Source organism: Rhipicephalus microplus, chromosome 5, assembly GCF_043290135.1.
Source record: "Rhipicephalus microplus isolate Deutch F79 chromosome 5, USDA_Rmic, whole genome shotgun sequence".
Taxonomy (NCBI): Eukaryota; Metazoa; Arthropoda; class Arachnida; order Ixodida; family Ixodidae; genus Rhipicephalus; species Rhipicephalus microplus.
The window spans coordinates 38,717,310-38,731,231 of NC_134704.1; the positions used below are offsets into that span (position 1 = coordinate 38,717,310).

Sequence of the window (13,922 nt, forward strand, 5' to 3'; positions counted from 1 at the left end):
TTTCTGGCCGTAATCGTGGTGTTTTTAGAAATGAATACCTTTCGTACTGACTCAAAATTACGCAAAAAATGATAATATATTTTACAAAACTCATATAGCGAAATTCTCACTAGAAGATACATGATTTACCTATCACATACTTCTTGAAGAATTGCAATTACGAATTTGAAATTAAGGCACACAGTGTCTGCGCATTACATTATTTCTTTTGCCTCTCAAAACTTTTAATATTACCGAACTTGAAACTTTTTTTGTCAATATCGCACGATACTGACAATACCTTTCTTTTTAAATCTATTGTGTCCAAGGACAGGTTGACAATAGGTATGGCTTCATCTATTCCTCTTGATTACTACTGCATGTTAACAATGTTGCTTTAAGCCTGCATTCACTGACGAAGGGATCTCCCCATGTGCACTGTATTGTGCTTATGATATGTTTGCATTGTGCTTATAATAATCACGACGGCGTTTGCTACCGCAATGACGGGGTCATTTCGGGATGTGTATGGCAGACCGCATTGTGGCTCGCTCGCCGCCGATTAGCGGCCGTCTTTAAACCAGTTCTACCACTCGATAGTCTGTGCGCTCCTCACAGCATTGTCCCTGAAATACATCTGAATCTTCCGAACCACTTCCACCTGGCAGTCGCCCAGTGTCTGGCAAAATTTCACGCAGAAGCGCTACTGCAGTAATTTTGTCGTTTTCCTTGCAATAAGGATACCAACGAGAGTGCTGCGCACTTATACCTTATTGAAATGTTCCATTCTAAACACTGACGTCAATGGTAGGCGGGGAAAAATTCACGCATGCGCACTATACTTTAAGTTCAAGCTCGGCTGATGTAAGCGCGCTTGTTTCACATTTATCAAATCTCTAAAAAGAACATAGGTCGGATACCTTTCTAACAGATATAGTATGTACATGGTGGCCTATACAGGGCGTCGCACGTCACTCTAGACAGAGTTTAAAAATATGCCGGAACACGTAATCACGACGCGACCAAGTGCATGTTGCTCACCGTTGCCTGGAGTTAGTCAGACTATTTTTTTGTGTTCTCAAATATTGTTTAACTAGATATGTTTAATTAACTAACTTTTCAAGAAACTAAGATAGATAAATATTTTCAATGAGAAAGTTGTAGATCGGTTTGCAAAACGTCTGATTAGACAGTATGGAACTTAATATCTTTTAGGTAGTATTGTTTCTCTGCTAATTACAAATGCCCGCGAAATACAAAAAAAAATGACACGTGACAAACCCGCTCGTGCGCCAGTGCGCGCAGTGATTGTAGTGCTCCCTAACGTTCCGCGTACGAACGACCATAGAATTTGTCTCATTGTGCTGTCTTGGCAGGGCCGCAACCATGGTGGTTGCTTTACGAAGACCACGTTTTGCTATCGGCCACAAAAACGATAACCGCTGTGACTGCTTATCGCTGTCATGAACCGGTGTGAGAGAAGCGTGTCGTTCGTACACGGAACGTTAGGGAGCATTAGAATGCTCCCTAATGACAAGCAAGTTTTCAGCAATTACAGGCCCATCTCTCTTACCCCTCATTCCTGCAAACTATTAGAGCATATTATATACAAACATATTATTGCATTTCTCGAATCTAACAATTTGTTGTCTAGCTTCCAACATGGATTCAGACGAAGTTATAGTACTGTTACGCAGCTAACCGAATTCGTGCACGACATTTCTAGTAATATGGACATTGGTAATCAGGTCGACGCATTATTCATCGCCTTTTCGAAAGCGTTCGACACTGTACTTAACTCTAAATTACTATGCAAAAAATGCCATATTAAACAACCCGCAACTAGTTACCTGGATTTCTAATTTTCTTTCTGAGCGCTCGCAATACGTTTGTTATAACTCAACTGACTCCGACATTGTTAGTGTTAATTCAGGCGTTCCACAAGGTTCTGTACTTGGCCCGTTACTGTTTCTACTGTACATAAACGATTTGCCTAATAATGTCACCTGTAAAATTCGTCTGTACGCGGATGATTGTGTTTTGTATGAACCCATCAACTCTCCTGAAGCCCATTATCGTCTAAATGACTCATTTACTAAATTTTGTGAATGGTGTGCAACCTGGCAAATGAGTATAAATTTTAACAAATCTGTGCTTATGTCTTTCACGAATAGTAAGTCCCCTTCCTGCTTCACGTACTCGTTTAACGGATCCGCCTTAAAAAAAGTAACAGAATACAAATATCTTGGTGTTGTTCTTTCTAGCAATTTATCTTGGTCTCAGCATATCAACTTTATCTGCACAAAATCTTTAAAAAAGTTAGGTTATTTAAGACGAACACTGTCCCAATCCCCCAAAAGCACTAAATTACTAATGTATAAAACACTGATTCGTCCTATACTTGACTACGCATGCCCCGTATGGAATCCACACAAGCAGGGTGAAATCGATAGAATTGAGGCTATTCAAAAAAAAAGCTATCAGATTTATTTGTGACCGCTATGATCGCTACTTTTCACCTTCCCTTGCCCTGTCTTCTCTTGAACTAACCACATTACGCATGCGCCGTCTAAAGGATTCTATGAAACTGCTTTACTGTTTTATTAACTCGGTCTATCGCATGTCCCACAATACTTACATCTCATTTGCCTCGCCGTCCACAACTAGAAGTAATCACCACCTTAATATCAAGCCTTACCATTGTCGAACTAACACATTCAAATTTAGTTTTTTTTTCCTTTCACTGCCGAAATGTGGAATCAACTGTCCGGTGATATTCGCTCCCTTCCGCTGGAAAATTTTTTACTTGCCCTTGCTGATTTGCGTTAAGTGTTCTTTTGTTTTATTGCTCTGTTGATCTGTTTGTTTGTTATTGTAAATGCTCACTCCTGCCACAGCCCCAAATTGGGGGCTGCAGTATGTATAAATAAATAAATAAATAAATAAATAAAATCATCGTGCGCACTGACGCGCGAGCGGGTTTGTCTTGTGGTATTTTTTTTTTGGTTTTCGCGGGCATTTGCAATAAGTGGAAAAACATTAATACGTAACAGATATAAAGTTCAAAACTGTCTAATTGGACGTTCTGCTAACCGATCTACAACTTTCTAATGGAAATTTTTATCTAATTTTGTTTCTTGAAAAGTGTCTTAATTAAACATATCTCATTAAACAATATTTGAGAACAAAAAAAATGTAACTCCAGGCAACGGCGAGCAACATGCACTTGGTCGCGTCGTAATTACGTGTTCCGGCATATTTTAAACTCTGGCAAAAAATTACGTGCGACACCCTGTATATTACACGGCTACACCAGCATTAGCTGTGACAGTTGTCCGGAAACAGATTTCTTCTCGACAATTCCATTGTATACGAAGGGGTCACAGCCATCGGTCCTCGAGCGTTATAATGAAACTAACTCCATGTGGGTGCAGTATAGAAAGCGCCCAGTGATAAGGCACGACTTCGATTCGTAAAAAGTTTATTGATGGAAGTTGTGGGAACCTAGGATGAGTGGGCTGAGCACTGCACGTAAAAAAGAAAAGTTACCGGTGACCCTCACGTCTGTCAGTGGTAGCGACAGTCAGTGAAGAGACGACTGAAAGCCGCAGTTTTTGCTAAACAACAGAGGAACTCTTCTGAGTCCAGCTGCATTGTCCTGTGAGCATGTTTTGCTGGAGTTGAACTAGATGCATTCGGATAAGCACGGCGGCCCAGCTTTGGGACGTCTTCGCAAAATTAATTGAGGCATTTTGATGTCACAGTGCTTTATATGAGCGGTGTGCAACTAATACTTTGTTTTGCCCAGGAACGTTCGTGAAATGGCAGCCGTTGATTGATTGATTGATTGATTTGTGGGGTTTAACGTCCCAAAACCACCATTTGATTATGAGAGACGCCGTAGTAGAGGGCTCCGGAAATTTAGACCACCTGGGGTTCTTTAACGTGCACCCAAATCTGAGTACACGGGCCTACAACATTTCCGCCTCCATCGGAAATGCAGCCGCCGCAGCCGGGAATCGAACCCGCGACCTGCGGGTCAGCAGCCGAATACCTTAGCCACTAGACCACCGCGGCGGGGGTGGCAGCCGTAATTTGTGTATCGCGACAATATTATTCCGTTGGTATTTGCAAGTTTCTCTAGACACATATTTTAAACCAATGTTACGGTAAAGTTCTTGCGTTCACATCTTCGTTTTAAATAGTCAGATCAATGTAACAGTGCCGCTTATAACAATTTTTTCGCAAGCTCGCAGTTAATGTACTGTTGTGAACTAATTTCTAAATATTTAACTATACGCAATTTACTTTTTACACAGCTTTGTTTGACACGTGCGCGTGAAATTCACCACTTTTCCTGCATTAAAAAACTCACGCTACGTGACAAACGTTTGTGGAAAGCGTACAGTACAGTTTAAGAATATGCATGCCCTGAATAGAAATGCACTTTCCCAGTTTCAGAATCAGATTTTTAGTGTAAAAGATATTGACCTGACTTCTATTTCTCTTCAATCTCTTTTACTGAAATAACAGTGAAGAAGAACTAATTCAATTACAAGTATATTTAGAAGTTGAATGAAAAGACGAGAACACCGACCGCAAGAAAATGAAAATGCCCTGACGTTTTGGTGCTCGGAATGATAGCTCTGTTCAAAAACGTCTCCCGAACAAGGCTTCCGTTATGGGTGTCGAAATTTCAAGGCATTTTTATTCTCTTGTGGTCTGTGTCCTCGTCTTTTTATTACGTCACTTTTACCGAGCGGACAAGTGTCCATCGAAGCTATGATTTAATTACTTGAAGTTATGAGCAATTGAATAAATAAATATATTTGGTTTGGTCGGCCATTTCATGAGTTGACTACACTCACGTACAGCAACACACAACGAATTACACGGCTCATTCATGCCACTCATTGACCTCATATCTTTTTCCCGCTGCTGCAGTCACGTCCGTACGTGATGATGAAGCAGAACAAGAACCTGACGGGTAACGACCGCTTCGACGGCTTCTGTATCGACCTCCTTCGCACTATTGCCGACTTGCTGGGCTTCAACTACGAGCTCTACCTGGTGCCCGACAAAAAGTTCGGCGTCGAGAACACCACCACGGGCGAGTGGAACGGCATGGTGCGGGAGATCATCGACAAGAACGCCGATCTGGCCGTAGCGCCCATGACCATCAACTACGCGCGCGAGTCCGTTATCGATTTCACCAAGCCCTTCATGAACCTCGGCATCGGCATCCTCTTCATGCTGCCCTCGGGCATGCCCGTCAAGCTATTCTCGTTCATGAGCCCGCTGGACGTGGACATCTGGCTGTACGTGCTGGCCGCCTACATGCTCGTCTCCTTCACCATGTTCATCGTGGCGCGGTTCAGCCCCTACGAGTGGCGCACCCCGCATCCGTGCGTACGCGACGCCGGCGTCATGGAGAACCAGTTCAGCCTGGGCAACAGCTTCTGGTTCACCATCGTAACCCTCATGCACCAGGGCTGCGACCTCAACCCCAAGGCTACGTCGACGCGCATCGTGGGAACCATCTGGTGGTTCTTCACTCTCATCCTTATCTCGTCGTACACGGCCAACCTGGCCGCCTTCCTGACCGTCGAGCGCATGATCACCCCCATCGAGAGCGTCGAGGACCTGGCCGAGCAGAGCAAGATATCTTACGGAACCCTGGACTCGGGATCCACCATGACCTTCTTCAGGGTGGGTACTGCGTGGCGTTTCGGTCTTTTTCAGTGCTATATGATCGTTTCAGCTGCAACAGACTTGGTCAATGTAAAGACAGACATGGTAGTCAACACTGCCCGCGAACCACTGGTGTTGGTGTATCAAAAGGATAGGCAGCGTGGAAAGTTGGCCAACTTGCTAAGCATTCACCTTGATCAAACTGCGCATTGTGATTGAAAAAAGAATGCGGAGTCGAGCCAAAAAAAAAAAAGCTTGCTCGTCTCACATAATCCCTTTTGCTCCGTCCTACCACACAGTTTGACCAAGATGTCTTGATGTCTCAGTAGAGGTGCGATTGAGATGACTGAGTGTGAATAGAGGCAATGCAGAAAACTGTTTGTACAGGTTACACGTGAATCTATGCCCCGGGGTGTATAGTTAACAACAGCAGTGAAACTGGCAATAACGAATTAGAAGAGTTCAATAGGAAACATCTGTGAATTCCTGCATTAAGCCATTAATCCCAAGAACTCGAAAAACAGTGGTACACGCGGGAGAGAAATATAACAGTTTCTCAGCATACGCTCTTATTTAAAAATTTCACGTAACATCAGTTCACTTAGTGTGGGTTACTTTACGGTGGCGTGGATTACAATGAGGTGGCAAACTTCTTGTGCCACTGTACCGAAGCTGTCACTCCACCTAACAGAAAGCTACTGCAAGTGCACACATTCTGAAAAATAAAAGTCGGCATTGTGGTAACGTGTTTCAATGTAAAAGATATAGTTGTAGGCGTAATGAGACACTGCTATCGACTGGAGTAGATTTAGCATATGCATTAGAGGTTGTACGTACGCAAAACGATGCGCTAGTCGTATTTATAATGTTCATTAATAAAGCTATGGAGGCAACTAGAACATACTGGTAGAAAGCAATGCTTGCGTGTGGTGGCAAGTAAAATTAAATGATTAAATATGCTGAAAGTTATACAAAAATGAGTATTTTCCAGAAAAACAGCTGTGCTCGGCTTCTTTTGCATGATCTGCCCTGTCTTACATTGATCCTAAACTGTTCCTGTTGCAGGGTGCCAGCTTAAGAAATACTAGACGCCATGGAAAGAGAAGGTAATAACGTTATCTTGTTCTTTTTATTTTCATCTGGTAGGATTCCAAAATAGAGACTTATCAGAAGATGTGGCGGTTTATGGAGAACCGTCCAGGAGTGTTTGTCAGCTCCTACGAGGATGGAGTACAGCGAGTACTGCAGGGAAACTACGCCTTCCTCATGGAGTCGACTATGCTCGACTTCATGGTCCAGCGCGATTGCAACCTCACGCAAGTTGGTGGACTGCTAGATTCCAAGGGATACGGCATTGCCACCCCCATGGGTATGTATGTGTGTATGCCGATAACAATTCTAGGCAGACGTCACGAGTGCCTGCTCTATGTATTGGTTCACATGCTTCTTCAATATATCGAATTTTTTACGGTGAATCGGGCATGATGACGTACTACATAGTCGAATATCACAGTCAAAGTTGCCAGGTTTGGCTACATTGTACCAGTTAGACTACTTTCGAGGCCTCTGGCGACAGAAAAAGAAATGTCTTGACTACTTAGATATATTTTGGCTGCATTTACCTATTTTGATTAGAGTCGGGATATCAATATTTGTGAATCTGGAAACCACTGGCGTTCGAGTATTTGGTGTCAAAACATGGAAAACAAATTGTGCTTCCTTGTTTAAAACATGGAATTGAGCTCTTTTATCACACAGAGATTATACTTTAACTTAGAAAATATCTCAGGTGTATAAGCAGGTCTATGGATCAGAAGCAGAATAAGAAACTTGAGTATGTCCAAAAAACTAGGTTATTGCATCTCAGTATACAGAAGAAGGTCCTGAAGTCGGAGACTGAATTGGGTCCTCCAGAACGTAGTAAAAATTAAAAAAAAAAGATTCAGGGCATTGAAAAGAAAGAAAAAAAATACAATATGCATTTTAAGGTCAGGGGTCACGTACGTTTCAAAGACATAGTATAATAAACAAGAAAAACATGATACATTTCAAGAAAGAGAATAGAAAAGGTTTGCGCAATATACTATATCAAAAAACACAAAGCTATGTTTTAGGGGCTCCGTAAAAGAAACATTATGTGGTCCTATATTGATTTATACGGAACTACTTTTTAATTATTTCATAAAAGAGCTGAGATTCAGTGGTTTTAAGATAAACGGCAGAGAATTCTATATGAAATATGCACTAAAATGAGGTGTTTGCTTACAGTAGTTTAGATTTTCACCAAGATGAAGTGTTTATGAGAAGAAAATCTAGTGTTGTTAGGGTTCAGAAGTGAAGACGATGGGATGATGGAAATGGGACTGTTATTACTGGTATGATTATGAAATTTGATAAGGCACCTTGCCGGGATATAGTTGGTTGGGGCTCATGGTTCATATGAGTATAGCGCATTGCGACAACGACACAAAAGAGAGTGACACACACAGCGCTAACTTGCGTCTAATGTTTTATTTGCGATGACGTATGCTATTTCTACAATAACAGTAGATCGATAAAACGTAGGAAACATGATGTAAAAATACAGCGCAGCTCTTGCGCGTGTCATCAACAATTGCGACAATCTGCACTCGCCAAGGTCAAAGTGGAGATTCTAGATACCCTTTTCTTTAGCTGACAAAGCTAACAAAGCCACGCTCACACATTTTTCTTTTGTTTTGTCAATTTATTAGGCTTCAATGATATAACGTGTAGTTCGGTCATGGGCCCTCTATAGAGAGCGCGAGTGTTGTGAAGCACGGGAACGCTACCACACCTCTGACAGGGAATGACCAAATGGCGAGACAGAGCTTATTCTATTTTAACGCAATAGCGTTAAAGAGCTCATGTCGCAGAAACCCCGCCGCCGGCGTGGGCCCTGTTGGTTGTGAGCGAAAAATCGTCTGTACGTCTGTGACCAAAAAAGTCAAGTTACCGAGATCGCCGCGGGAGGTCGCTACTTGTTCACGCTGTTGTGCGTGATCACACTGAAAAAGCTGCCCATTCGAAGAAAACAAAAGTGTTCAAGGTCACGAGGCGCGGTAGTTCCATTGCGCCTGCCACCCCTTCCTGCCTAGCTTCCAGCGCTTTCGTCGGGACGATAGAAGAGATATTGCAATGGCAACATGCGCCAAACCTTTGTAACTCCACTCGCACTGGAAGGATTCCGAAAATTTTTGCGGCGTTGAATTCGTGAGGCAATAAGCTCTTCTAGTGAATTCATTCCATGGTTACTTGAAAAAAGTATTTCAGAGCCCCTTTAACGCATTTTGTTCGACAGGTGTCACGACGAAAATGAGCCCATTCGGCGATGATAGCGCGTGCTGGTACAATCTACTGTGTGCGTGTGCGTGCGTGTTTGTGTATGTAACAAAACATATTAATAAGTATGCACTTAGCAGTTGAAGAACACACTAGGGACCAGATTTTGCTCTCGCGTTCAACTCTTAAAAGCGAAGCTGAAGGGTCCCCCTTTTTTTTTCTCCGTTTTTATACGTTGAAGGTGCGTGAACGAAAGACTTAAGGAAGATCAGTACAACGCCCTCTAAATCAATTCATAAATCACGATGAGTTTTCTGCGTTGTATGAAGGCGTTCACTGTGCCATACTCTGTGACTCTTCGGAGAGGTGACTCTTCGGAGTACTCGCTTTACACTTGAAAATAATTTTTAGCAATTTTTTATGATGTGGCAGATGACGATGCAGGATTATGCTTGAAGCTTCCGCCAAGGGATCGGAGCATTCGATGACCCAACGGGGATGCAATGTGCATTGCGTAATGCCTGGTCATTTCTTTGCTCTTTTAAAGCACTTTATTGCTCATATTACCACAATTCTTTTCCCGATAACACGCTTTCCTAATTAGCCGATTTGCAACAAAGTTTCACGCACCGACTTGGCTAAATGGTAAAGTGCTAGGATGGCACGCAGATAACCCGGGTTCGAGTTGCATTCTGTCCTTGTTTTTTTTTTTTTTTGCTAAGTTTTTTTTTTAATTCGCACGATGGTAGTTATAGACACTGACGGTGGCGGACAACTACGGCACCCGCGACCATTTTGGCTTTCGCTGTAGAAGCTTCCTTGCAGTATGTGGCGGGACAAATGTTCTGCTTGAAATATTTCTTGTTAGGGAGTTTTCTGCTTCTTCCTTCACAGCCCAGCTTTGTCAGCAGTGTCGAAAATAACTGGCCTAAAATAGTAAACGGCGCTAAAAAAAGCTTTTGAAGTCGACAACAACGCAGTTATCGAAACAAATCCTATTTGAAAAACTATGGCTTTTTATAACACTCCCCCCCTCCCCCTATTTAGTCCAATGGCGACCACTTGAAATTTTCATCTTTGTCTTGAAGCTTTGAATTGCTTTTATACCATCGGTCTAAGGCCACACACATTAAACGCTGATAATGGGAGTGAAACATTTCATAAATATTTTGTCAGTAAAGTGATTTTAACTGAGACTTGGATGTTGCTTGGATGAGCAGCGAGCCGCCACTTTGCCGCCTAACAGAACGAACGAGTGATAAAAATCAGTTGCTCCCGTCGTTTTCAGGCTCACCCTGGCGAGACAAGATATCTCTGGCCATCCTGGACCTCCAGGAGAAAGGCGTCATCCAGATGCTGTACAACAAGTGGTGGAAAAGCCCTGGGCTCACTTGCAACCGAGACGACAAGAACAAGGAGGGCAAGGCCAACGCGCTGGGCCTCGCCAACATTGGCGGCGTCTTCGTAGTGCTCCTCTGCGGGCTCGCCGTCGCCATCCTCACCGCTATCATGGAGTTCTGCATCAACTCTCGCAAACACGCTCAGACGGACAGGGTATGGTCACTTTATCGCCATTTTGTTTAGACTAAGCCGTATGTGGGCAAAAAATTAGAGCTCAGTCTGACTCCCTCAAGAGATAAACTGTGCGCTTAGAACTCATTCGAAGTCAGACTCACTAAATTCTTTTCTCAACCGGATTCACCCTGACCCAGACTCACTAAAGATTTTCTCATAGGGACTTCCTCTTACTCAAACGTACCAAAAATTACTCAAGCGGGCCCGCTCAAATTCTGATACTCAGTGCAATCTGTGACTGGGTCTGAGTCGGCACATAAGTAACCTCGCTGACCATGGGGCTAGGTGGACTTGTGAAGCTTAGCAAGTATGTGCTTTGTCTACTGGCGCCCATCGTGACACGTTTAAACTTTCATAAGAACCCTCATAACTTCAGACTTTCAATTTTGAAGAGACCAACGGTGCTTCTCGAGTATGAGGGAAGATTTACGTAAGGTGCGAGCATTTTAAATTGATACTTCACTGAGCCTATTAACGCCTTATTTTCACGCGTAATGTTAAGGTTATATCCCATTGTCGTGACAAATAAATGCATTGAGAAACTCATTTACAGAATAAAAATACACACTAAACGTATTGATTAGATTCTAGAAGAAGAAAAACAAACCAATAAATGAAACAAAAAACCCACTTACCGCACTGTTTGCCCAAATATTGAGAAATCAAGGCTTGAGGAATCACCGAACTTATGTCAGCAAGAGCTTAACCTTTCTTATTACAGGCACATGTACCTTCTTTGAGTTAAGAGAACTCAGGACGTTATCTATTAGGAATAAATTCATCGATGAAAAAAAATTGGTCCCTTATCAGCATGTTACACTGCAAATGTCGTCGAAAGACGATAGCCTTGCGTCTGGAGAGAGTGAACAAAACGTTTATTTGATGTTCTGCGCGAGAAAATTGGTGAATTGTATTCTAAAGGTGCTGCGTTAGAGTGCCTCGAGCGTGCAGCGTAGGCGAACAAGCGCATCAAGTCACGTCACACGTGAGACATCAGCGCTGTATGGCAGTTATCCGGGAAAATGAGGCGCGCGGCGTGCCCGACCGTCTCTGAAGTGATAAGGTGTAGAACGCAAGGCGACGGGTAGGTGCCACCACCGTGTCGTCTTAGCAAAGCGTTGGAAGCACTTGCTTTTCGTTCAAGGATTGCATAGTCAGCGCAGCATGATAAACGCTACGGTCTTTACAATTACTTATGTATGTCTTCTCTAGTAAAAAAGACACATACATAACATTGACGTGCTGTTATGGTGTCTTTGATATGCGCAATAATTGTTTTTTAATTGACAATCACTCAAGTATGAACGCTGAATCTGGAGCAATATTGGTGGGCGCTGCGGATGGGGTCGGCCGTTTGTAGTATCATTTGGTGCCGTTTAGGGTACCGTTAAGGGTGGACAAACAGATAAATTTACAGGCAGGCAGACAGACCAAAATTTTCGCGTTGAAGGTGCTCAAGAAAGACTATCTTTAAAAAAAAAGGGCAGTTGTATTTATATCTCATGTGTGATCAAAAATTAGATGATAATACACCGCATTTGCTGCCTTTACAACAGTACAGAGTCCTCATTTGATTCTGTTACCTTTTAGCTTTCATCAATGAAAAGTACATATCGTCTGTATGCAAGAGCCTCGCAGGTAAACCACCAATCAGGAAATGTTAGAGATGAACCGTACCGGAACAATCATATTGTGAATGGCAAAGGGAGTGTGAAATTATCACGTATCGCTGGTTGAATATATATGACAAAGTAACTACACTTCATGTTCCAAATTATGTCCTGAAAATAATATCGATTGTTCAGACCTTTTGCACTCCTTCTCGTAGCAAGAAAGGCATATATGAATACCTGCAGCAAAATATGATTTGCATGTAGCTGCATGAAACATGTGACGTTGGCATGCTTATCTTCGTTACATACAAAGCGCAATGTATTAACAAGAGAATATTAGTGCAAAGCAGACGCATGTCCTGTCTCAATTTGTGCTGCATGCTTCTTTATTTCCTTGCTTGCATTTCGCTAGGGCCACGGAGCAAGATATGCAGGACTGCCGACTCACGCCATGCATAAAACACCAGCCCACATGCCCCTTATTAAAAGTGTTAGTAGTTACACTCTCCCGATACTTCGCCCTACACACACAGCCTCACCTTGGTTCCACCATCTGCATTCCAGCCCTCTGCATGCTCTCCTATGTTTTGCGGTGCAAGGTTCGCATGTGCTCTTAAGTTTTTTTTTTTTTTTTTTGCGAAAAACCACGCTGCCGATCAATCTTTTACACTGTCACTAACCGTAATCGTAACTCGCGGAGATAATATAGTGGACAGAGTTAACGTTTCGGTATATCATGAGAAACAAGGTGAAGATACCGAAAATGGCTTTGCTTAACATAATAAATATATAAAACGGGGAAGGGGCTCATGTTAGCCAGGCCGAGACTGCCCTCCTGCGACTCTTACTGCTCCGTGTCCCCGGCCGCGCGAGCGAGCTGCCAGGTCGTAACGGGACGCCCCCTCCGGCGCGCAGAACTTGCTATTCTGTTCCACGCAGCAATCGCTCTGCTCGGAGATGGCCGAAGAGCTGCGGTTCGCCGTGCGCTGCCGGGCGTCGCGCCAGAGGCCGGCTCTGCGTCGCCAGTGCTCAAAATGTCTGCCCACCACGGCCCCCAACACGTACGTGCCGAGCGCCATGGACCTGCACGCCCAGGAGAACGGCATCATGCAGATGCTCGAGATGCGCAAATCGCCTCTGCACTTCGACTGCACCGACTCCTAGCACAGGGCTGCGGAGGGGGCCCACCACCACTGCGGCGGCGCTGGTGGCGGCAGCAGCTTGGCCTCCTCCTCCAACTACGACGTGCCGCAGCTGTGCTACCTGGGCGCGCGTCCGTCGACGAGCCTGCACTCGGCCTCGACGTCCACAATCCAGCAGCCGGACTTCGCCGGTGGCCGCTGCCCGATTCACCACCCCGCGGCGGCGCCCAGACCGTCGCCTTCTTGAGGACGACGGAAGGTGGCGGCGACGACGGCGAGCGCGGGCGGTGGGCGACGTCGCCACCGCCGACGTCACCGCGACGACGTCTCTCCTCGCTCGCCGTGCCGCCACCGGCGCTGGTGAAGGCCAGCGGGGTGGCTCTAGCCACCCTACATTGCGTGGAAGTGACTCATTGTTTGTTCATTGGAAACTGGCATCGGACAGCTTACCTCTTCTCGCTAAGGCGAAGATTACGAATACGCCCTAATGGACGTCATGTAAACGCTCCGAGGCTACGCGTCTGCGGGCAGTGTGTGTGCCTGCCTGCTCACAGCCAAGGCTTCGGAATGCAGGCTGGCTATACTCGAACAATCATCGCTGCTGTTGACCGAACCAACCTTT

The 13,922-nt window shown here is 44.3% G+C and overlaps 1 protein-coding gene across 2 annotated transcripts in view; it reads left to right on the forward strand.

Annotated features, from left to right (window-relative positions):
* The window catches only part of LOC119174687 (glutamate receptor ionotropic, kainate 2), a 356,865-nt gene extending 343,439 nt beyond the window's left edge, over positions 1-13,426 (forward strand). Inside the window, exons 10-13 of one of the 2 annotated variants that reach the window (XM_037425714.2) lie at positions 4,924-5,688; positions 6,817-7,039; positions 10,259-10,524; positions 13,074-13,426. In XM_037425714.2, coding sequence (XP_037281611.2) covers positions 4,924-5,688; positions 6,817-7,039; positions 10,259-10,524; positions 13,074-13,322 — 1,503 coding nt within the window. In that variant the 3' untranslated portion in view covers positions 13,323-13,426. The remainder of the gene's footprint in view (positions 1-4,923; positions 5,689-6,816; positions 7,040-10,258; positions 10,525-13,073) is intronic. The other variant, XM_075895248.1, reaches the window with a different exon arrangement.
* Positions 13,427-13,922: the final 496 nt, after the last annotated feature.